The sequence below is a fragment of the Larus michahellis genome, chromosome 3 (genome assembly GCF_964199755.1).
Source record: "Larus michahellis chromosome 3, bLarMic1.1, whole genome shotgun sequence".
Classification (NCBI taxonomy): Eukaryota; Metazoa; Chordata; class Aves; order Charadriiformes; family Laridae; genus Larus; species Larus michahellis.
This window is the reverse complement of record NC_133898.1, coordinates 5,469,171-5,493,257: the sequence shown is the minus strand read 5'-3', so window position 1 is coordinate 5,493,257 and position 24,087 is coordinate 5,469,171. Positions and strand designations below refer to the sequence as shown.

General features: G+C 42.2%; 1 protein-coding gene across 6 annotated transcripts in view; it reads left to right on the top strand.

Moving 5' to 3' along the window:
• Nucleotides 1-24,087, top strand: part of MACROD2 (mono-ADP ribosylhydrolase 2) — an 890,626-nt gene that overhangs the window by 801,635 nt on the left and 64,904 nt on the right. For 4 of the 6 annotated variants that reach the window (XM_074578437.1, XM_074578438.1, XM_074578434.1 and 1 more), the window contains exons 10-11: nucleotides 13,322-13,363; nucleotides 22,163-22,246. In XM_074578437.1, the coding sequence (XP_074434538.1) occupies nucleotides 13,322-13,363; nucleotides 22,163-22,246 (126 nt within the window). The remainder of the gene's footprint in view (nucleotides 1-13,321; nucleotides 13,364-22,162; nucleotides 22,247-24,087) is intronic. The other 2 variants (XM_074578439.1, XM_074578435.1) reach the window with 1 other exon arrangement.

Here is a 24,087-nt window from a genome sequence, read left to right as displayed (position 1 = left end):
ACTTTGTAATCTCCAGTTTGCAATGATTGGCAGCTGAAACTTAAAGACCTATTGAATAATTCAGGTAGCATAGAATGGTGTCTAACTGCTTAATAATATTTTTGTCTGAAGCACATTGAACATGCATTTCAAAGACTGCATTTCACGTCTAAGCCGTTCATTGTGTGATGATGGCTTTTTTGGCAGTGTACCCCAACACATAGGATAAAGTGGCACTACCCTGCCTCCTGTTGCTGGGTCTGTCCCTGCCCTTCAGATTAAGTGAGAGCAGACTATCGTGTCAATTTGCCAGCAAATTAGAGTATTAATACTCACCTTGATCGTTAACGTCTTTGAAATCACGGATTAAAGCCTGGTGTATTGTTGTTATAAACGTAAAGCTCACTTGGATTTGAAAGCCCAAGAGACAAGGTGATTCAAAGCTGGCAAGCCCAAAGGGGAAAAGAGAGGAAGATGGGAGGTTTATTTATTTGGTGGGGGGGGGTGTTCAAAACCTAATATTGTTGGACTCTTTGTCTACAGAGAACCTGTGTGGTTGGGTGTCACATTATATAAAAACTTGTAATTGCATTACGCCGCATTACAGAGATGATCAGTTTTACCATAGTTTTAAAAGTATGGTTTTTCTCCTGCATGGGAAGTTTTTGCAATTTTTTTTTGGCTTGAAATTAAACCCGTGAATTTGATACGTGACCATAGAGAGGTGGTTGTGGTGGGGACCCTCTAAGGTGCTGCAAATCCAGTGGTTTGCAGGTATGTGACTATGTAAAAGGTCGATCCGATGCTTATGCAGACAGCTGTCCAGAGAAGGAGGTTTTAGACCTCAGCAGCTACAATTTGATACAGATTGCTAAAAGATCTTAGGACCCATTTTGATAGGCTCCCTGATGCAATTTTCTCATAACTAATGATTCTGAATACCAGTTTTGATGTGCCTTAATGATGCTGGTTTCCAGAAGGACCTGAGCACCTACTGGCTAGTGAGCTGGAGCTTTAAAAGGAACCATTGTAGCATCTAAAACTTTATCCCTGACTCAGCGAAGGATTTCCTGTGGTTAGGTCAGTAGTCAGTGATTTGGGAGATGTCATTTTAATGTCTTGTATCGCCATGGATGTTTGGTATGCCCTTACAGGAGTCACTTAGATCTTCAACTTGTGAGGAGACAGGGAGAGGCAGGAAAGATACGTGCTACCAAAGTGACTCTCCATTAGTGTCCCTGGAGAAAGGATCAGTATCTGGGTCTCTCTCCTGGAGGAGTGCCCTCATGATTAATATACAGTCTCAGGCTTTCTTTGCCGTCTTGAATTGACGTTTTTCCGCAGGGTACCACCACTTCAACAGATGTCAGCTGAAGTAAGCCCCGTCTTAAATTGCCTATAGCCTACTGGTGAGAACATCAGCTGAAGGTCTGGATGGTCATCACCAGATGACCATCATGTCTGCTCCTTGTTCCCTTTTTCTGGTCTATTATGAATTGCCATCTGCATTTAACGTAGTAGACTTTGACAAACTATCAGCAGACTCTCCTACTGCAGGGATATTCCATTTCTCTGGTTTCCTGCACAGAGGACGTAGTCGACATGGCTCTGTGTCAAGGAATTAGCAACTGTCTCTACCTTTGGCAATAATTTCTTGATATTTAGACTGTGGAGGAATTGCCAAAACTGTGGTGGTTTTGGTTTGGCTTTAGGTGAATCTATTAAGGTAGTGAAATGAAAAGTCTTTAAGGATAGTCTTGCCCGAAATTTAAATTGATAGGACACTATCTGAACACTCACAGGAGAGAATAACACTGAGATATTACTTTAAGCTTAGAGAAGAAACATCGTGACGTTTTTAAAGCGTGTCTTGCATTCAGAAACATTCTGAAATACATCTACTTTAATAGATGTGGACAAAAATGCTTAGAAAGAAGAATATATTCATGGAGTTATATACATAAATAGTTATTACTTTAAACCCGGTGCATTAATAAATCCAAAAAGACATCCAAGTGCTTGAGCTAGTCAAGTGATAATGAAATGAAGCTAGAGTTACACCTCAGTGCATTAGAGTAAGTGGAATATAGATACAGGGAAATTGTTCCATTACTTGAACATATCATTAGGCCTATTTTGCGAGTGGAATGCCAAAGAAATTAGTCGAGTAATAGTACTGATATTAAGACAACTGCCAAGAGCCTTGTCATTTGCAAACTTTAAATATATAGAGGGAAGAGGCAGACTTCTAAGCAATTTTCTATCTTAGGAGTGTAGCAAAGCTGTTCAGTAACAGACCAGTTGTCACAGTCTCAGAATTTCCGATTTAATCTCAGTATTTAATCTCGGTAATCAGTACTGGCCTGTACAGAACCCGAGCCAAAGCCAGCGTGCTCCACTTTATCTTTAACTCAGACTTAGGATCTCATCCTATTGGTTGTCCAGAGAAGCCTTGGTTTAGAAGGTAAAGGGTCCTGGTCCACGCCGAATTTTCTGTTGAACCTCTAGGGTTTTGCTGAGAAGTTTATGTATGTCCTGGTAGAAAAAGAGCAAAGATGAAAGACGGTTTCTGTAGAACAACCAACCTTCTGTGCTTAAGATGGATCATGGTTTTAACACATTAGGTGCAGCAAACAGTGATGTGTTTTTTCTTTTTACCAATGGAGTCCTGTCTCCTCGCGGAATGAGATAGCCCAGCCATTCTCCTTTCAGCTGTGTTGGGAAATTCTCTCTGCTTAATCCAAGAGAATGTCTTGCAAATAAAACATCCTTGCCTGCAGTCCTGGCTCAGATGCGTAGTTCTTACATCGCTGGATTCATTGCTACTAGTGTTATGAGGGAGCTTTCCGGGAAAGGAGCTGATACTTGTCCCATTTTTTCTCTTGGAATTCATTGTTTCTTCCAACAGAATTCTACATGGAGCCTAGATACTAGGCATTGCTTTTACTTTTATATATATATATATATATATATGTATTTGTAAGACTGACCAGGGAGTGGTATAAAAACAGTTCCCCTTGAAAAGCTATATTTACCAACATTTACCTTACAGTGATACGTACTTCTAGGATGCTATTCATAGGAGTAAAATTAAGCGTATTGGTAAACAGTTGCCAGCTGGAGACAGAGATACCTTTTTTTTCTCTCGTGTATACTGTGTATACCTAGCTACTTCCCATGTCAGATAGGTAATCTTGTAAGGACCTTTGGCAAATGCTTATTTTTCATGGCGGCTGTTGTATATTATGAAAGGTTTATCTTAAGTTGCAATGCTTAAAATATTTCTAGATCTACCACCTGTTATCGGTGGATTGGAGAGGGGATCATTTTTTCTGAAAATGTTCTTCAGACAAAAGTAATGTTATAAAGGGTATGTACTGTGAAGCGGCGGCATTCAAGGTTATATTACATTCTTACTACTTGAAACAGAGTAACAAAATTACTTCACTAAAGCATCCCTAAAATTGTTAGAGAGAGGACAGGTTTGCACTTTTATTAGACCAATTGATAGATGGAAGATGCAGGCTTTTAGACTCCGTGTCCTTTCAGAGCTAATGAAAGGATGCTGAGCCCAAGAGCTTGTTCTTTTTTTTTTTTTTTTTTTTTGAGCCATCTCAGTTGGTGTTAGGAAAAAGAGAGAGAAATTGCTTCATCTTCAATAAATTTTTCTCTCCCTCGATTCCAGGTTATGACATTTAATGCATTTTCTTCTTTTATCCTGGTTGACAAAAATACTGTCCCCCCCACCCGAAGCATATGGATAAGAGCTACTGTCTTATATTAGTCCTCTTGTTACTTCAGGAGGATGCATAGCGTCCTAGTTGCGCATAAAAGTGCAAATATATTACAATTACAGAGGAAATTCATTGTTAAGAGATCTACCAGGCTTGGAATCAAATTGGAAACTGTCTAAATGGCTGAATGAAGGGCTTTGTATTAAAAAGGCACATCCCTGCACTAATACGTGAGTGAACTCTTAAGCAGAGATTGTAATTTCTGTACTGGTATTGAGAAGCATTGCCCTCTTCGCTTAACATGGCAGACTTCACTGGGGCTGAAGCGGTCCTCGGTGTGCACAAAGGAAGCATAAGTTAGCCCTTAGTAAGTAATTCTGTATCAAATGGGTAATTCGTTTGATAAATTTAGCCTCTTTATTTGCATTTGCAGTGTTCATGAGGCGATTCGTTTCCTTAATTCATCGCCTGAATGTATTCCACAAAATATTTTTCATGGGCTTTATTTTACTACGTGGATAAGTGCCAAGCAGTTTACTGGAAGTACCCGATATCCTTTATCTGAAATTTCACCTGGGTAGTGATTTGCCTCGTAAGTCACGAAGCTCTGTTTGTTCTGACCAGTTCAGGCAGGCGTGCAAAGGCCACCAGGGCTTGGAGCCCCCCAAAAACAGATGCTAGGGAGTAAGATTTGGGGGAGTTTGAAACCCCTCTGCCATTCTCCCCTGATCAATGAGGGCCGCCCTGAAGGTTTTGGTTGCAGCTACTTTTCCTGTCTCCATGCAGATTTTTTCAGGTTGTCGTGTTCACAGCTGATAACCGCCTGTGTTTTCACAGGTTTAAACTGGAGGCAGTCAGACTGTCATCTCCCTTTCTTCACTGCTTTCCCCCACAAAGCTTTCAAGGCACCGTGGATGGGCTGGGTCCCTGCCAATGACACGGAGCCTAAACTTGCATCCAGACACCTGCTGTGGGTACACGAACACGTCTGGGGCTGAGCAGAAGCTGGGACAGAGCTGAAGTGACCAGCCACAGCAGCAGCAGCAGATTGGGATGTGGTGTCACAGTCCTTGGCCTGCGCCCTGGTTATGGGCAGGATCACCTGCAACCCAGGCCTGTTGGCTGAAAGGAGCAAAACGAGTCCCATTTCCCTGACGCCACAGCTCTGATGGAGCTGCAGTCCCTGCTGTTGTATTGGGATGCTCAGGGGACCCTCTGGTTTCTCTGGCTTGTGAAACTTTTGACTTGTCACTTGGAAATCCTGCTTGGCTGTGAGCACGTATCCCTTTCCTTTCCAGGGCTACGTATCAAGCAATTGAGAGTGTATCGGTGGCACACTGGCAATTTCACATGGGTGCGAAATGCTCTCTCCGCCCCTTTGAGCTGTCTTTATACTGGAGGATGTCATCCTCAGACGGCTTCTGCAGGACCCCTCACTGAAGAACTTAATTCAAAGCAGCTGGGGAGAAGCACAACCCCACTGTTTCCCATGATGGATCCTTGTCCCTCAGTAGCAGAGGCTTCAAAGGAAGACTACCCATATGGGGAGCTGGAGGAGCCTGTGCACTGGACTAGGATGTTGGCTTTGCTTTCTAGTTCGCTCACAGCACCAACAGACCCTGATAAAAGTACACTCCAATGTAAATAGGATGCCGTAAAAATTGCTCTCAGTCCAAAAGTTTAATATAGCCGTAATGCTTAAAGATCTGTCCATTTCAAAATTTGTCTGAAACAACTCACCTCGTAAAATCTCAAGCTAACTAAAAGCTAAAGGTGTTCGTAAAACCGCGAAGCAAAATTTTTCTATGGCTTTTTGTCTTCATTTGCCAAGGCAATGACTGTGCCAGTCCTACCACTCACTGGGGTTGTCTGTCTTAGCCCCTTTTGCCGGTGTCTCAATGCAGTGCAGGAGGATGAACAAGCAGCAGCTCAGGAGCGGTGCAGGAGGATGAACAAGCAGCAGCTCAGGAGCGGTGCTTGGGAGGCAGAGTTGGGCTCTGGGTATTGATGGCTCGGGTACTGTCTTCAGCAGATCAAGAGATATGCAGATCAAGAGAGGGTTCCTAGCAGTTTCTAAAATGGCAGTGGGTTTCCACTACGTAGTAAAATGTTAATGGGCAGTTTCCTGCTTCAGTTTGAATCGTAATAAAACTTCCTAGTACGATCCCTTCTGAATTATTTTCTGGCTGACTGCTGAGAGAGCATTGCTCTAGACTTTGGCTGTGTCTTGCAAGTGTTGGTCGCCCCAAAATTCGGGCTTAGATCCTCTGGTTGTACATGGTTTGACAGAGGCTTGTGATATTGGCTGCTATACGGCCTGGAAAATTGTTTGCCTCCTCATTCCTGATGCTCCAAGCAGCACCACTGCTCGGAGCATGGACAGACAATGGGACCGTAACAAGATGCTCCAGTAGCATCTCGTAGACATTTTCTTTGTCTCCTTTTGTGAGACTGAGGATGGAGCCTGCAGTCAGCCCAGAAGTCAGGGGAGATGGCTGTTTCTATGTATTTGTCCACTCTCTCCAAATCCCTGAGCTCTCCAGCCTGGGTAAGGGCTGTGTTGAAACAGTAAAGTGGCAGGCGATGAGGATGCCCTTGAAGGCACGACGGGGTCATGCAGAGGCAAGGACCAGGCTGCTGTGTGTGTTATCAGCGTGGGAGAGCCCAGGGAAGATGACGAGTGAGGTAATTAGAAAGGTGAATATGGAGCAATCATTTACCATCTCTTGTAACGCAAGAAGCGTAAGGTGTCCCAGGAAATGATGAATCGGGATGAAAACAAGCAAAAGGAAGTAGTTTTTCACCCAACGCGTAGTTAGGGTATGAGAGTGCTTGCTATGAGGTGCTGTGGAGCCTGTAGGTCTTAAATATAGTTAAAAACAGGATTAGCTCAACCAAAAGAGGACTGGTCCAACAGTGGCTATTAATCACCGCGGTCTGTACATAACCTTAGGACTGAGGGAGAGACTGATAGGGGGAGGGAAATGTATTGCTGTTCTGTTCTGTACTCAGTCCTTCACACACGGGTGCCTGGCACCAGAAGGTGAACAAGCAGAAGCTTTTTCTGTGTAATACCTTACGTGAATACATCTTTGATCAGGGATCTTTTCTTCCTGCTGTGTCGCGTATTGTGGCATCCCATGTAAAGCATTCCAAATGCTTTTTATGTCATGCTCAAAAATATCCTGTCCTATCTGGTCGCTGACACTGAGTCACTTCATGTGCTCGAGTGCTTCTAATTGCAAAGGATGCAGTTAAATTTGCGTTTGTCTCATTTGATTGCCTCTGCCTTAGGTTGCTGATGAGATTTTGCTAGAAGCTTGTATTTGGAAATGTGTCGCCACATGCAAAACATACCATTTTGTGTGTGACTACTACATTAGCATACATATGGGTGAGAAATCCACTTTAGCACTTGTGTAAACAAAACTTGGTTGTTTTCAGTATTTTAGGGCAGGGAGGAAATAAGGAAGTTTTGCAATAAATTTTTTTTTTTTCTTTTAAACTGATGTATATTTTCCCAAGGAGTGCCTCATTCCTTTTGTGTAAGGTAGAAGCATCAGCGAAAGAGAAATCCAGATCTGATCCTGGCTGTGAGCACCATTTCCCGCACTGGAACAATGTTGTCCAGTTCACTCGCAGTGGGAGCGGCAGCTACCGCGTAGCCTTTATATGCAGCTGAGGCTCGTGTGGGTATATGTATTTTACAGCAGATCAAGTGATACGGTACATAAAAGAAGCCATCGATGTGGCGACAAAAAAAAACCCAGCGCCTAACTTCTTAGGAGGTTGGTACTAAGGATTTCTATTTGATACGGCTTCAAAAGCTACAAACACATTTTACATTCAGCGAGACTCCGGTGTTGTGGGACTGGTGTAACTAAGCAACACGGGAAGAAAAACTGCACCAGTGCTGCAGTAAGGCCAGGATGTACGGAGTGTATCAGTGGAAGTTTCTTTATAATCAGACTAAAAAATTTGATTAAACTCGCTTAGTGTCAGATGGAGGTTTATATCGTCCCTATTGCTCTGTATGCAGGATTGTATGATTAAAGGATACAAATGTTCAGAACCAAAAGAAGTCCCATTTCTTTTTCCAAAGCAGAAAAACGTGCTTTTTTTGTGAAGGATCTTTTTGGTTTTCCTTTTTCTTTTTTTCTTCTTCCTCTTAGAAGCACTGAGGACGAGGGAAAAGCTTTATGGAAAATATAATTTATTACAAGTAGATGTGAAAAGAGTCAGGCCTGGGTTTAGTTGATCTCATCTGGCAGAGATTTCCAAATCTGCTTTTCCTCAAAGAAAACGTTCCCTTCTCTGCTGTTGGTCAGTCTGTTGTATTCTCCCAGTGGAGAGCTGAGTTGGAGGGATCAGAGCAACCCAAAGAGCCCTTGAGCTCCTTGGTTATTGTGAGCCTCATGTGTGTGTTTAGGCTTCACTGAATCCTGTGGTGTTCTCGTGTGGTTTACTATGCTACAAAAATGTTGACATAGAGCCTGTACGCTATTGTGAAGTTCCTCTTGGGTAGTAGCAGGGGTCATAAGCAATCAAAAAGTGATCTTTTCAGTTACTAACGATTGAAAATGGATGTGAGACGCATGATTAGAAAACTCCCTAAGGATGTTAAGATGATCACATAGATAAGTGGCTGAAGCTTTGGGACAAAGCTTTGGGAAGACAAGCGTGGTAGAGAGAAATGTGGAGACCGAGAACTCTCTTAGCCCTTTCGAGCCCTGGAAACCTGATATTGTCATGGTTTAGACAGTTTGCATCAGGCAGGTACGCTGGCCCGTGCTCCCACCCACTCCCAGATTGGACTTGAGAAGCTTTTTGTTTGAGCAAGCAGAGGCCACCCCAAAACAGGATCAGCTTTCCTCAATGTTGCGAGACTGTTGTGCCGCACATCCTCTGTTCTTCTAGTGGAAACTGTACAGGCAGATGATGGAATACCTGCTAGGCAAATGCTTGAGGGCAGGAACTTTGTCAGCTGGACAGCTGGTTTTGTATAGCAAATAAGCTCAACAGGATGGCTGCAGCTGTCGGTGCTGAAAGGTTTTGTGGTTGCTTTTTTGGTTTGCGCTTCTCTTCAGGCATCAGTAGTATGAACACCAACTTGTCCCTTCAACCTTCTGTACAGCTCATTGCTCTGTTTGCCAGTGCCGTGTGTGTACAGGCTGCAGAGGGGAGGCTGGTCCGGCCCCACCGTGCCCTCCCAGCCCCTGGTTATGGGCATAGAATCACAGAATTGCCCGGGTTGGAAGGGACCTTTCAGATCATCGAGTCCAACCATCAACCTAACTCTGACAAAAACCCATCACTAAACCGTATCTCTAAGCACTATGTCTACCCGTCTATTTTAAATACCTCCAGGGGATGGTGCCTCAACCACTTCCCTGGGCAGCCTGTTCCAACCCTTAATAACCCTTTCAGTGTAAAAATGTTTCCTGATATCCAGTCTAAAGCTCCCCTGGCACAACTTGAGGGCGGTTCCTCTTGTCCTATTGCCTGTTACTTGGGAGAAGAGACCAACCCCCCGCCCTTGCAACAACCTCCTTTTGGGTAGCTGCAGAGAGCGAGAAGGTCTCCCCTCAGCCTTCTTTTCCCCAGGCTGAACACCCCCAGCTCCCTCAGCCACTCCTCACAAGACTCGTGCTCCAGACCCCTCACCAGCCTCAGTACGTGGAGCCGCGCTTGCAAGGAGGAGCAGGCTGAGACACATGGGTAGGCTGGAAATAAGGAAATGCCTGGCAATCAGGAAACAGCAGAAAATGCTTGAGAAAAGGAGCAAATCCTGAAGGATGAGACAAGCTGAGGAAAGGTTAGAGGAAGGCAGGGAGGAGCTAGCAGCATGCAGTGCTGTTGGGGGAGCGCCGGCAGCCCGGGATGCAGACCCTGAATGCAGATGAAACAGCAGCCTCCTGCAACAGAGAGCTGGCTCTCGTGTAAGGGCTCTTCAACGCATACACGGTTAAAAATAAAAGGTGTTTGTATAGCGTTGACTCTCCACGTGCTAACATGAAGAAGAATGCAAATAGAAGCGTGAGCAACAAGGAGGAGGCGGTTTAATGGCTTTGGGGATTAGCAGCAGTATTTAGAGCCTTTCACCTCTCTGTTCCTAACATAAATCTTAACACAGATTGATGGTTTTAGCCATCTGGCTTGTGTTTGCTTGTATGCAACAATCAGTGAGCCAGAGAAAGAACCTGACCAGCAAGGCAAAAGGAAAAAAAAAAAAGTATATGACAGAAGAAGGCATCTTCTCCAGTGTCAGTGAGATCAGGTATGGTGCAATTATTCTGTTTCAGAGGGCTCAGCAGGTAACAAGGGAGAAGGAAATGGAAGAGTAAGAGGCATCGCTTGGTACATGACTCTGCCAGGGAACCTGTGACTTACACAAATGTGCGTGCATCTTGCTCTCAAATGCAAAGCTCTGTGATCTTGAGAGATATAGTTACCCCAGATGGCATGAGTGTTAGAGGGCGAGTTTCAGTCATAGGTTGACTCTCAACTGTAAATTACTTTATACTTGACTGGAAACTGTTGTCCCATACATCACAGATCTAATACCTTAATTTTATACACTAGAGTCCAATTTATAAGCTGGAAAACTTTGCGCTCTCAACCACATGGCACGTTTTGGATTAGACGGCTTCCTTGTATTCTAAGCCTTCTAAATAATGATGCGAGTTTTCTTGGGGGTGGACTGACCCTTGCAGGGAGTCACTGTCAGTTTTCTTCTCACACCAGGCTGCAAGGTCTGTCATTCCTTTTCCAGCAAGGTCATCTTGGTAGAGCTTCCCAAAATCCAGGGCTTTAATGGGGAAGCCATGGGAAAGGTCACTGTTCTTCTTCTGTAGACAGAAGAGTAACCAAGAGTTGGAACATGCATGCACACACTGTAATGTGTTTTCCCAGTCAATTATTTTTAATTATTTTTCAACAGTTCTTGAGTAAAGGTGAGAGTTACAGAGGACCTTGCCTCAGGTGTTTCAAATGGGGGAGCTTGGGCAAGAAATATTAACAGGATGTCATTAAGGAAATGTTAACTGGTCTCACAGATTCACTCTTGGGTTCTCCTGTGGTTTTTGCTCAACTTTTGCTCTGGGATTGACTGTGGTACGTATTTCAAACCAAAGCAGACCTCTAGAAGGCTTCTTCTAGATGCAGTAAAAAAATATATAGGGAACATTAAAAAAAACAAGCAAACAAACAAAACAACCCGAACCCTAGGTATTGCAAATGTAGTTTATAGCAGTCTTGGCGCTGATTTTCCTTTATATTAGGCATGTAGAGCCTAGAGTAAAAAATATTTTTACTTGCTTTTCCTTCTTCAGAACCAGTAACCAAGAAACTGCCTGTAATATCTTTTTTTTTTTGGGGGGGGGGGGGAAATGAATGAATTTGGGATATCGATTTCTAAAACACTGGTTTTTATCTCAAATAGTTTTGTTTGCACATGGAGCTCTGTCAACTAAACATGGTGTTTGTCACTTCAGCCAGCCACACCAAGGTCGGTGAAAGAGCCTGCTTTATATTTGACAGGGACTTCCACCAGATGCGTTAATAGTGTGAGAGTAAGAATTACAGGCACGTGAAGCGAGCAGGGAGTGCTGTGTGCCACGCTGAAACTCAGATTCAGATCTAGATGGGGGCAGAATTTTCAAAGGCACCACAATGACATAGGGATCATGTCACCAAGCTCCCGTTTTCAGAACTGACGTAAGGACTTTACTGTCTCTCGGTGAGACTTACGTTCCTTTTCCCAAAAAAAAAAAACGGCCTTCAATTCACAATTAGTTCACAAAAGCAGTCTTTACCTCTTCATAATTATATTGCATAATGACTTCACTACATTTCAATAACATCAGATTTCTTGTCTGTGTCCATTATCACCAGCTTAGAAGCTATTCTGTTGCTTTGGGAATTTCAAATTCCAAGTCACTTGCAGAACTATAATTAAGAACTTCTGCAGAAAACCAGGTGATATAAGTATGTTAAGATATTATATTCTGCTGATTTAGTGTCAAGTCTTAGATTAATTTTAAATTTTATCACAATGGTTTCATTATAAACGCTTCCATGGAAAGAACATGTTATTGGAAGCTGAATAATTAATAATCTCTGTGTTACCCAAATGTTTTCCGACTGGTTTGTTGAAAAATGTCAGGACTCCAGTTGAAAATCCTGGCTCTGTTGAAGTCAATGGCAGAATTCCCATTGGCTTTAACAAGACTTTTCATTTTCTTATCTCAAAAATTACTTGTCAAAGCTGCTTAAAGTTTCTGTTTACAAATTTGTATTTGTACAGTCAGGGTCCTCGTACCTTTTTGATCTCCAGAACAACTGTTTGCAGAATAAGGAGAAAGGAAATAAAATGTTCTGATCTTTTGGGCCGGACTAAAGTGTACTCAAGAGAAACATAACCTGCTGTCGTCTAGTGGCTTCTGAAAGTCCTGCCCTCCAGATCACGTCTGAATGAGATGGAAGGGGGAGGCGGATGGATACAGATCCATCTACTGTAGGTTCACAAGCATCCATGAAAGTTCTCACGCTTGTGGCTTTAGTGCTTGTAGCAAACACAATTCCCAGTGGAGGCCTCTAATATTAACCAATTGTTCTGTTCTCATACTATGTCAAATAAAGTTTCAGGCTCCAAATCTTGATGAAAGCAGAGCTTAATCCTCATAGCGTGTATTACAGCGTTTGGATCTCAGTGGAGTTTATAGTGTAAAGATCTGACCCTGTAAATTAGGACCTAAATACTACTGTTAGTTTCTGTTACCATAGTATTGCAAGACTTCTTTGGGTTCAAATGTTCCTCATAATATGCACGTATGCAAGTTCGAAAGATGTTAAGCTTTAGACAGAAATTGTAGGCTTGCTACAGAATTTGCACGTGCCCAAATCCATTTAAAAGAGCGTAAATGGAGTCTATATGACATTAACCAGTTGACATGAACTTCTGTGATCAGTGAGCTCTCCGTTAGATGATTAAGGCTCTGGAACGTTCAATTACCTAGATGTTAACTAAGGCTGATAATTTTTTTTTTTTCCTCATCGAAACAACTTGTAGGAAGAAATTCTTTTGTTACTGAAGTGCATCTTTTTGCATAAAGAATCTGCTTTCTTTCATATATCATCTTAATAATGACAATTGTTCAATTCTTGGCTAGCCCAAGTTTGGTCTTAAACCAAAGTCACGTCTGGCAAATTTATAGCCACTTCTTTATGTGGTACGATTTCTGGATAACTAGTTCTCTCCTTAACATAGCCAGCTGTTCCTGGCAAACAAAGCAAACTGTGAAACTTGACAAGGAAACCCAAAACTCTGGTAGAAAAGAGAATGCAATTTCATTTCATACAAGTCATAATTTGCCGAATTCTGTAAACTTTGCACAGTTTTATTCCCTGTCTTTATTCCCTGCATTTGCTGTATCTGGTAGTAGCAGATTAGTATCAAAACCCTCTTTTCCCATCCACCTCCAGATTTCACTGCAAAATGTTAAATGGGAGGAGGCAAACTAAGAAAGGGCAATTTGAAACATGGAATATTTCATTTTAGATGTTTTCTGGTATTCTTATTAATGATTTTCTTTCTATTTTTTTGACAGATGATGCTAATGAAGAAGGGGCTGAGCTGAGTGGAGAGACAGGTGAGTAAACAATATTTTATGCTAAAATATATCACTTCTCTGAAGCATCAACCGAACTAAAAGAATTCTTGAAACTAATTGCCTTCGTAGTGATAAGCAGTGCCAATCATTTATTACCAATGTTACGACAGTCATCTCTGTGTCTTAACATAATGTAGGGTAAACCATCCCTGATACTAAATAGCACACGGTAAGAATGGCTGAGATTACCTTTTTAATGTCATCGTCTGTTATGAGCCTCTGGGTGATACTCGGTTGCTTTTTATTAATAACTAGTTTGAATGTGAATAGGAAATAATTAAAATTCTGCAGTTTCTTTGTCTGTAAAAAGGTGTGAATACGGCAATTCTAGAGTCATTTGCAATTCTGATTAGTGGCCATGATTTGTTTGCGATGAAAATGGTAGCAAAACTCTCCCCCAAACTCTTAAATTCAATGGACTTGATTGGACAATATTTCACAGGACTTTTTTCGTGGCCCATCTAGTATGCTGTTTAAAACAAGTGCCAACGTTTAGGATTTGTGGATATGTGTGGATAGACTTGAAATGGAAATGACTGATAGGTATAAAAGAAAGAAAGGCCTGAGGAGAACAAGAAAAGGAGAGGACAGAGGATCAGGTATCTCTCATGAGGACAAAAGCTTCTAGTGAGAAGAATTCTGCTAGGGTTTTTTTGTAGAGAGCTTCATCCACGTAATCTTCTTGGTCAGGATTTTTGTAACAGGCTTTCGCCACAGCACCCTGGGTTACTTTACCTGCTGACGTTCACCTGGAGGTTCTCATAGAATCATAGGGTTGGAAGGGACCTCTGGAGATCATCTAGTCCAACCCCCCTGCCAGAGCAGGGTCACCTAGAGCAAGTTGCACAGGAATGTGTCCAGGTGGGGTTTGAATGTCTCCAGAGTTGGAGACTCCACCACCTCTCTGGTGGTTCACTCTGGTGTTCCAGTGCTCTGCCACCCTCAGAGGAAAGAAGTTCCTCCTCGTGTTTAGGTGGAACTTCCTATGCTCGAGTTTGTGCCCGTTACCTCTTGTCCTGTCACTGAGCACCACTGAAAAGAGCCTGGCCCCATCCTCCTGACACCTACCCTTTAAGTATTTATAAGTGTTGATAAGGTCCCCCCTCAGCTGTCTTTTTTCCAGACTGAAGAGACCCAAATCCCTCAGCCTTTCCTCATAAGAGAGGTGTTCCAGTCCCCTAATCATCTTTGTAGCCCTTTGCTGCACCCTCTCCAGCAGTTCCCTGTCCCTCTTGAACCGGGGAGCCCAGAACTGGACACAGTACTCCAGGTGCGGCCTCACCAAGGCAGAGTAGAGGGGGAGGATGACCTCCCTCGACCTGCTGGCCGCACTCTTCTTGATGCACCCCCAGGATGCCATTGGCCTTCTTGGCCACGAGGGCACATTGCTGGCTCATGGTCATCCGTCAGGACTCCCAGGTCTCTTTCCACTGAGCTGCTCTCCAGTAGGTCAGCCCCCAACCTGTACTGGTGCATGGGGTTATTCCTCCCCAGGTGCAGCACCCTACACTTGCCCTTGTTGAGTTTCATAAGGTTCCTCTCTGCCCAGATCTCCAGCCTGTCCAGGTCTCTCTGGATGGCAGCACAGCCTTCTGGTGTGTCAGCCACTCCCCCCCAGCTTTGTGTCATCAGCAAACTTGCTGAGGGTGCACTCTGTCCTATTCTCAGTTGACTATTCTCAGTGGACATCTCAGTGTCCGCTATTTTCAGTGGACATCTCCTGTTCTGTAAGAGACTTGTGTGCAGCGAAGGATCTCCTTTTACATGCAGGGTAGCTCCCCCTACTCTTCTTCTCTGCCTCTCCTTCCTAACCAGCTAGTACCCATCCGTGACACTGCACCAGGCGTGTGCACCGTCCCCCGGGTCTCTGTGACCCAGATCCCATCGTAGCCCAGTGACTCTGCAGGAGCTTCCAGTTCTTCTCTTTATGAAAAGATGCAGGATCAGAAAGGAGAGCCACATGAAGAAAGGCAGAGATATACCAGCCAGAAAACAGAGGTAAAAGCTTTTGAAGCAGTGTGTTGGTTGCTTAAATTGGCAAGATTGTCCTAAAGACAAATGGATTATGAAGGTTTATGCAACCAGTTAATTAGCTTAGAAATTAGAAATACTTGAAGAATGGTGTATATGCATAGATGTGAAAACATGGGTATACGCGGCTAGATATGTGTTACACTGACGGATTAGCGCATTCTTTTATGGCTGTTCTGGCCTCTTGATTTTATTACGTATAATTATAATTACTTTTCCGTGTCAAGATTACTGGATAGGAACTTTTAGAAATTTTAATACAATTAGTGTGATTGATATAGTTGTACATACATACGTAAAAGTAGAAAAATAAAGACCGTCATTATACAACAAACATTTGCCAAAGATTATCGTACAGTTCAATTTGCAGTATTCACGTAATGTTTCCAATTTCATTTTTTACAGTTATCATGGCATGTATATCTTTATAAGCCAAATTATTTTACATTTTTTGTCTTGTTGCTTTTATGGAGATTATGCAAATTACATTTTATTTTTTTTTTTAAAGCATTTTAAATTAGAATTAAAAGGAAGTGCATTTCCACTTAATAGCCAGTCTCTTCTTTCTTCCCTTATATCCTTCACAGCTTCATTAATTTAGGTGAAGCTACATAGCTGCTCTGGGAAATTATCACTGAATTAAGTCATTTGAGGAAGATATTTCCCTGCCTGCCTGTTTCTTTGTGCAAGTGAGGTAGATGAGATCATAGCTGCCCTGACAGGTTTGCCTGTAGGGTGCTACGAGCTTCAACAGCACGTACTTGGATATTTCTTTGTCACTTGGAGATATTTTGGGCATCAGTGCATTGATTGCCAGCAATCAATATCTACATGGCTAAAGAGAAGTATATTTTGTATATCTGCGCCAGTAATGGGGCAGATATACAAAAGGTATGCCCTTTTGACCTATTTGTATGTGGACCTTTTAATGGTTGTAGGAGGCGTTTGTGGGAACGGTAAATACACAGATTTTTATGAATTGAAGGGTGTTTGCTTTTTACTGCTCTAAGGGAAAAATAGAGTAGCAACTTCTAGTCGCCACTTCAAGATACTAGTTGAATAATCATTCTTCATTCCACTTGACTTCATGGGTCATGACTGCAGCAGATGGAGCCAGCAGTTGGCACCAGTATTGATGACCCTGGTTTTTTGAGCTGTCTATATCCAATGTGCTTTGGGGTTATTTCTCCCATCCTGTCCTTAATAAAAATAAGTAAAATTTAAAAAAGGGAGGAAAAAAGAAATGTTGGATTCCTGGAGAGCACATGTTGCAGACTACGCACATGCGTAGGACCTTTCGCAGAGATTCACGTATTCTAAATTTGTCCTAAAATCCCCTGCCTCCAACTTCCTATTGGCTAGGTGTTTCTGAGGGCCAATATCAAACCAAGAGAAAACACGTAGAAGTACAGGGACACAAATGAGATGTAGACTCATTGTATCTGCACCCATTTCCATTTGAAGAATGTAGTAGAATAAGGTGCAGGTTACAGAATCGCTCCTAATTTAAACCTGGTGGCAAGATTAGAGGAAAAAAACCTGGTCCTGGTCTGGTGTCAGCTGAAATCAGTGGGAATATGTCCATCGACTTCAGCGCACACCAGATTAGGCCTTGGGAACAGCTAGAGAATTAGCTGGGAGTAAGGACTAACAGATGACCAAATGCGTGTATTATTGAGTGATGGATACATTATGAAAGTAATCTGTCTTGTGTTTCTACCACCCTGAAGTGCAAATATCTCGTTACACACAGAAAGGCCTTACTTTCTATGATGTCTCTTCAAAATAAATAAGGGAATATCTTAATTACTTCTGCCAGATAATCTCCATTAATACCTACATTAATACTATAAAATCAACAAGCATGAATGATCATTTTAGCCAGTTAATCACGTAACGTCACCGCATGTATTGGATGTACTAGAAGAAGAAAAACATTTAAAAATAAAAGTAACCTGCTTTTATGAAATACACACGCTCAAGACCACTCTTTTAATGGCATTTGACTCGTGGGATTTTAACCCATTAGCTTGTTATTCTGGATGCTGTATCTTGTAGCAGCTGCTGACTTAACGGCACCATTTAGTGCAAAGCGCTTTGATGTTATCATATGTCATAGGGCTTGCTGTTAGAATGGCTTGAGTCAAAAGGGCAGATATAGTAATAGCGGGTACGGACCTGTGCAGTTCTACAGCTCAGCTTTCCTTTATGAATGATTTCCTACACACGCAAAGAGAAGACCAGATGACCTAATATTCTTGTCTACCTTTACCTTCAGCGATTTAACACTGCAGAGTCATGAGGCTTAATGTTTTAAGCTCCATTAAGGGAAGATTATTCTAAACTTTAACTTCTGAAGGACTTCGCTTTTATACCCGTAGGTTCACATAGCCATGCACAGAAGCGTGCAAAATAAGCCCTAATACTGCCATAATTGTGTGCGCAGTTGCAGTGATTGCACGTGGAAATTATAGAAGCATGTGCTATTATGAGAAGCGTGGGCCAGATTCCTACACAATAGTATTGCATTATTATGCATTGACATAAGTTAATTCTCTTACCATTCAAAAATAATAAAAAAAACCAGAAACACACAGAAAAAGAGTTTCAGTTCTGAATCTATATTATCCCTCAACTTGTTCAGCTTCACTCTCCACCTGGTACCAAAACCTTTTGACCTCACCTCTATGAATGTTGCCACGCTACTGTTTCTCATTTCTCATCTATTAGTTGTTCGTAATAAACGACCTGCTGGTTATCCCTTTTCTATCCTGAGTATCCTAATTAACCACCTATTCGTTACTTCAGAAGCCACAGGCAGCTAGGATGGCAGGAGGAAGGATCTCGTTCATGCTAAGGAGCAAGCCCTATTATAAACAATGCTGTATAAATACAGGATTTCTTTGTATGTTCCACTGTGTGAACACTGTTATACTTGGCCACTTTTTTTGGGGGGGAGACGTTCTCTTTTTTTCTGAGATGAAAGTAGCAATCACTTGTAACCAGGGAGATTTGGAAGTGTCGAGGGATTTGGGGAATAGCTTACTTGGAGACACACCGTGAGATTTAAGTGACTTGTTGACCCTCTCAATTAGCCTATAAAGAAGAATCATTTCTCCCAGTGTTAGAGCTCAGAAGCCTTTTTGCACAGATGATCACGATTAGAAAAGCTTTTAATACAATCAATTCAGACACCTGTCTAGGTGTGCTGTTTTTAAACAGAAATGTGCAGGCAACATTTCTGTAGTATTTGGCTAACTGTTCTGAAAGACGTACATACTGTTGGAGAGCAGAAAGGGTTAAGAGTTGTATTTTGACTGTAATAAAAAGACATTATTTTGAAGCCTGCACAAATTCTTTTCTGTCTCTGGAATGAGGGAAATCTGCTAAAAAGCAGTGAAATTGTGATTGAAATCTTGTTCTCCTGGGGCAGTGCCTCTACATCCTTTTGTGAGCATTTTAAGGTTCTTCATAGAGTGCAAAAAGATCATTTCTTTTGAGATGGTAACAGTTCTGACTTCTCTGAATGTGAGCCTCCTCCCGCTCTGTCTTTGTGCTGTCAATTAAGATGTTGGTTATATTATCTAATGTATTCAGATACTCCTGAAAGACCTGGCTGGACATTTGCACTTAAACTTGATTGACATTTGACTTGTGGGACTGGAGGAAGCCTCACAGATTGGTTAGATGATAAAATTCATCACTAGAGGGGTGAGTGTTGATTGAAACACTCCTATTGATTCGGTTCCCTGATGTGAATCGTTGTCAACCAAAAAAGGAAACATAGCAGGTAGTTCAGAGTGGCATTAGAACCAAAGAAGCCATACATCACTATGGTCCACTATAAATATTCAAGTTATTTTTTAAAAGAATGGAAGAGTGTTGGCAGGAATCAACCCTTAAAAGCCTGGTTATTTTCAGGATCTCTTTTTTGGATTGAAGTTCTTGTTGAACTCTGTCACCATTGCTCCTGAGTAACCCCTTTAAAGGGTTGAAAAAGCATGTCTTTATTTGGTGGGGTTTGTCCTTATTTTTCCCCACAGTATTTCTTGTGGTTACTCCTACGTTCTCACCACTCCAGAAATAAATTCATCTTAGCACTTGAAAACTCTTGTTTTCCTGAAAATATTGTATTTGAATTTCAAATTCCGATGAGCAAATGCGATGACATGACACACGACATGTCCTCTGTTAAGGGCTGTCAGGAAAGTTCTACCTCCTGATCCTAAGCCAAACCTCAAAGCGTGTTCTGCTTTGCAGTAACGCCCTGTATTTACTGATCGCTAAGGGCCCTTCACGCTCCGAACTATATGGAATTCTGCAATGAAAAAGAAATTCCATTCTAGAAGAAATTTTTAAGAACAATATTCGGTTTGGCTTTTTGGGGGGGTAATGCTCATTCCTTAAAATTGCGCAAGTGAGATGGGGTTTAATTACTCCAATACAGATCTCCATTTTGCAATTGTTGTTGCCATTTTGAGCTATTGCTTGATATACGTTCCTGCCGGCTTCCCAATCCGTGGCTCTTCTTTATTTTTGGACGTAAGTACAGTAGAATAACCAGTTTCCCAGGAGAGCGGGCAGGGAACGTTTCTGAGTTTCCTGGGCTCCGTGCAAAGCCAACGATTCAATCCCTTTTTCACTGTTGAATGAACAAAATATTCCCCTTGACCATGCGAGTTCCCTTTCCACATCCTCGCTTACTTCTTTCATACCTCCTGTTTGGAAACTTTCAGCGTTTTGGTTCTACATATATGTAGTTGTGGAAAGGTAGAAGACAAAAGTCCAGGTGAGGCCGCACCTGGAGTACTGTGTCCAGTTCTGGGCTCCCCGGTTCAAGAGGGACAGGGAACTGCTGGAAAGGGTGCAGCAGAGGGCTACAAAGATGACTGGGGGACTGGAACACCTCTCTTATGAGGAAAGGCTGAGGGATTTGGGTCTCTTCAGTCTGGAAAAAAGACGGCTGAGGGGGGACCTTATCAACGCTTATAAATACTTAAAGGGTGGGTGTCAGGAGGATGGGGCCAGGCTCTTTTCAGTGGTGCCCGGGGACAGGACAAGAGGCAATGGGCACAAACTTGAACATAGGAAGTTCCACCTAAACATGAGGAGGAACTTCTTTACCCTGAGGGTGACAGAGCACTGGAACAGGCTGCCCAGAGAGGTGGTGGAGTCTCCGTCTCTGGAGACATTCTAAACCCACCTGGACATGTTCCTGTGTAACCTGCTCTAGGTGACCCTGCTCTGGCAGGGGGGTTGGACTAGATGATCTCCAGAGGTCCCTTCCAACCCTATGATTCTATGATTCTATGATTCTATGAAAAGGGTAGTATCTACAGCTCTTAGTGGAGCCAAGTCCTGTATGAGAACTGGGCATCTGATTGCTGCAAGTTTTTTAGAAATCCAGCAACGTACAGAGTAGATGATGGTGTGAGCTACGTATGGCAGCAGAAGAGATGGGCATTTTTGGAACACTTAAGCGACTTATAATACACATGTAGATAGCTTTTTTTTCTCAGGTGCTAATTAGTTTGAGGTAATACCGTGATTCTTATTTTCTCACAGCACAGCAAGAGGGGTAAATCAGGCAAGGTCATATGTCTTCCTGAATTTCCTGATTACAAGTGGCCAAGCTTTCTTTCCAGCGTGCACAGAAGTATGTTTTCTTTAGGCTTCTCCTCCACCCAAGCCCTCAGTTGGCCACGGGGAACGGGGAGATTTGGTGGAAAGTCATTTTCCTGTCACGGTTGAATAGATTAAACAGGTGAATGAATTGAGTTTTAATTGTCTGCCGTTCTCTGCTTTCGTGATTAAGCAACAATGTTTGAAGAATGTTTTAATTAGTGAACCTGCCTTCATTAAATATCTTAATTTACAAATACCTTTTATGATTCCTTTCCAGCTTGGCCTTCCTTTTGTATTAACGGGCTTTCTGTGCTACCAGTTTGTGCCTTGGGATCTATCATAGCGAACAAACAGTAATTTCATCCTTTAAGTTAAGATGACAGGGTATTTTGAAAATGTTGTAGAAAAAGATCATGATTTTTAAAGTTTAACCAGCTGGTATTAAACACTGTGAACTTCAGTCCCCACAAAGAAAGGTGATCTTAAACTTCACTGGCCTCAGTTACTTAGAGGGTTTTCCTTTTCCTCCACCTTCCTGGTGCTTTCTGTCTAAAAGGTTGGAATGGATTTTTTTTTCAACCAGAACATTTCTATCTCATAAAGCTTTCATTTCCTTAGTTTTGCTTCACTATCAAACTTGCTTCCCTACCTTTCATTTCATTACTAATTTCAGTCAATATTCATTTGTTACTGTGTTGTAACGGTGAATGGAGAATTGAGCTGAGAGGGGAAAATCATTTTGTTCAGATTATTTCTCCGCAGTTCCGTAATGCAGTATAATATATATTATGTTTAAAACTGCAAATTAAAGCAGTATTAAATTTTCTATTTCTGAGGAGATTAAGAGCTTGTGAAGAAGTACGTAATTTTAGTGTGAGCTTTCTTCACTGCCGTCACGTGAAAGTTAGGGAAAGTCCAGTCTAAGCTGGAAGATGCCTGTTATGACTTTTGTAACAGATGACACAGTAATTAATTTTAACAACAGAAAGATAGGCGTCGGGTACTGCATGGAGTGCTGCGATAAAATGTACTCACAGTTGTGGTATCATGCTCAGTAATATTTGATACAATAAAACAATTTCAAAATAATATAGGTAATTATTTTTTTTTTTATGTTTAAAGGAGGATTGGAACAAAAAGGCCAGCCTCCATCTCCCACAAAGAGCAAAGCAGAGCAGCCTGAGGACCTGAAAGATGATGCTGAAGGTAGGTGGTCTGACAGCTTTTCGGAGCTATTAATCAGTTTTGTATTTTGGGGGGAAGGCTTTACTCTGAATTCTTGGGAAAGAACTGGAAAACTTTCACTTCAGAATATTGTTTGCAAACACTTGGAAAGTTCCTTCTGGCCTAGATCATGAGATTGTAGTTCTTCTGAAGTGTATTTCATCTCAAGGTAGATTCAGAATTACAAATGCCGGTTTTATGTGATGGGCTGCTGATTATTGCTGATATATAAGGAGGAATCGTTGCTGTTTTGTCTCTAACCTGTTCTGACTTTATATAATGAATAGTACAAAATGTAATGCGTGTTGTGCAGGGCTTGGGTCATAGTCTGGTTGGTTAAGTCGGCCAGGTAAATGGGCTACCTGCTGCAAAACATGGAGCAATAACCTTCTCGCTCTCATTTTCTACAAGAAATTTTTGCTGTATCCTTTTCCGCTCCAGTTACAGTGTTTATGGCTCTAAACCTTATGCAGCGTATTACATCTAACTGTGGTCAGAAGTCACAGGTGCTTAACATTATGCATATAGTTTTGTTCCTGTAAGAGTGCTTTCCTGCACTCGAGTCTTCACAGGGCAGCTTGTCCGTGTGTACGGAGGTGAATGCGGTCTGCGTTCTGAAATTGGATCAAAGTCTCTTTTCTTAATCTGTATCTCACTGAGAGAGTTGTTAAAAGATGTTAACATCAAAGGCTTATTTTTAGAGTGCAGGGTTTCACGTACATGTGAAAGAGCAAAATGCCCCAATGTTGGAGAATTCCCCTTACGCGAAATAGTTAAAAGGATGAGCCTTAATCTTTAAACCATGACAATTCCTTATCATGGATTCTCTTTGACCTAATGTTCCTCAAGTGGCACGTCTCATTCTGCACCTCAACCAGTGGCTCCACGCTCTTCATCGTTTTGACCCAGCGCTGTGCATTCAGCTCCTGAAATATTCTGACTGGGGTATAGTGTGAGTCATAAAGAGCAGAAAAATGTTAACATCTATCACTTTAAGTAACTGCAAGTAACATCCTGTCACTAACATTGTGACTGCTTGTTAATGGCAAGTACTTAAAGCAATAGCTGTCATCGCCTGGAAGGTGTGGGGGGGGCCCCAAGAAATCTCATCCTGACTGGTCGTCTTTCCTTTCACGCTGCACTAAACCCAGCTGACATTAAAATACCAATTTTATGTTTGGATTAGAGAATTCAGTGATGACAAACCGCATGTCGTTTTGTACGCAGGCTAAACGGTGTGCGGGAGCGTGGTGTCATTTTCCATATTCCTAAATAACCGAAACAATAATAGTTTTTATTATGTATTCTTATTTGGAGCGTGGCTAAAAGCTTTCATTGTATCAGCGTCAAAAAAAAAAAAAAAAAAAAAAAAAGAGTTGCAAAGCTGTAAGGTTTTCCTTCCATTGGAAGAATAACCGATGATGTTCCACAGTTTCTGTGGCTTGCTAGATACGGTTTCCTAGTTTGCTATGCCTGTCCGTGTTTCCTGGTGACCTGCAGCTCACTTTGTGAAGCACAAACAAATGCATTGGAAGGGTGAAGTAAATAGCGTGGCGATGGAATGATTGCATTACCCTCGAGCTGTAAAATGCCTGAACTCCTTGAATTTGATGCCGTACAGTAGATTTTGCTGATGCTGTAACACATAATCACTGCTGCAGAGTTTAATCTAGCTGGTGAGGGAGTCCTCTTCTCCTTAGGCAGAAATCAGGCCTGTAATGTTTAGCATTGAAAGTCTAAATTTAGACTTGAGGGTGGTTGTGATGGGAGGGGGTGTGGGGGGAAGGTAATTAAAGAGTTTGCTGAGGGGGGCCAGGGAAGAA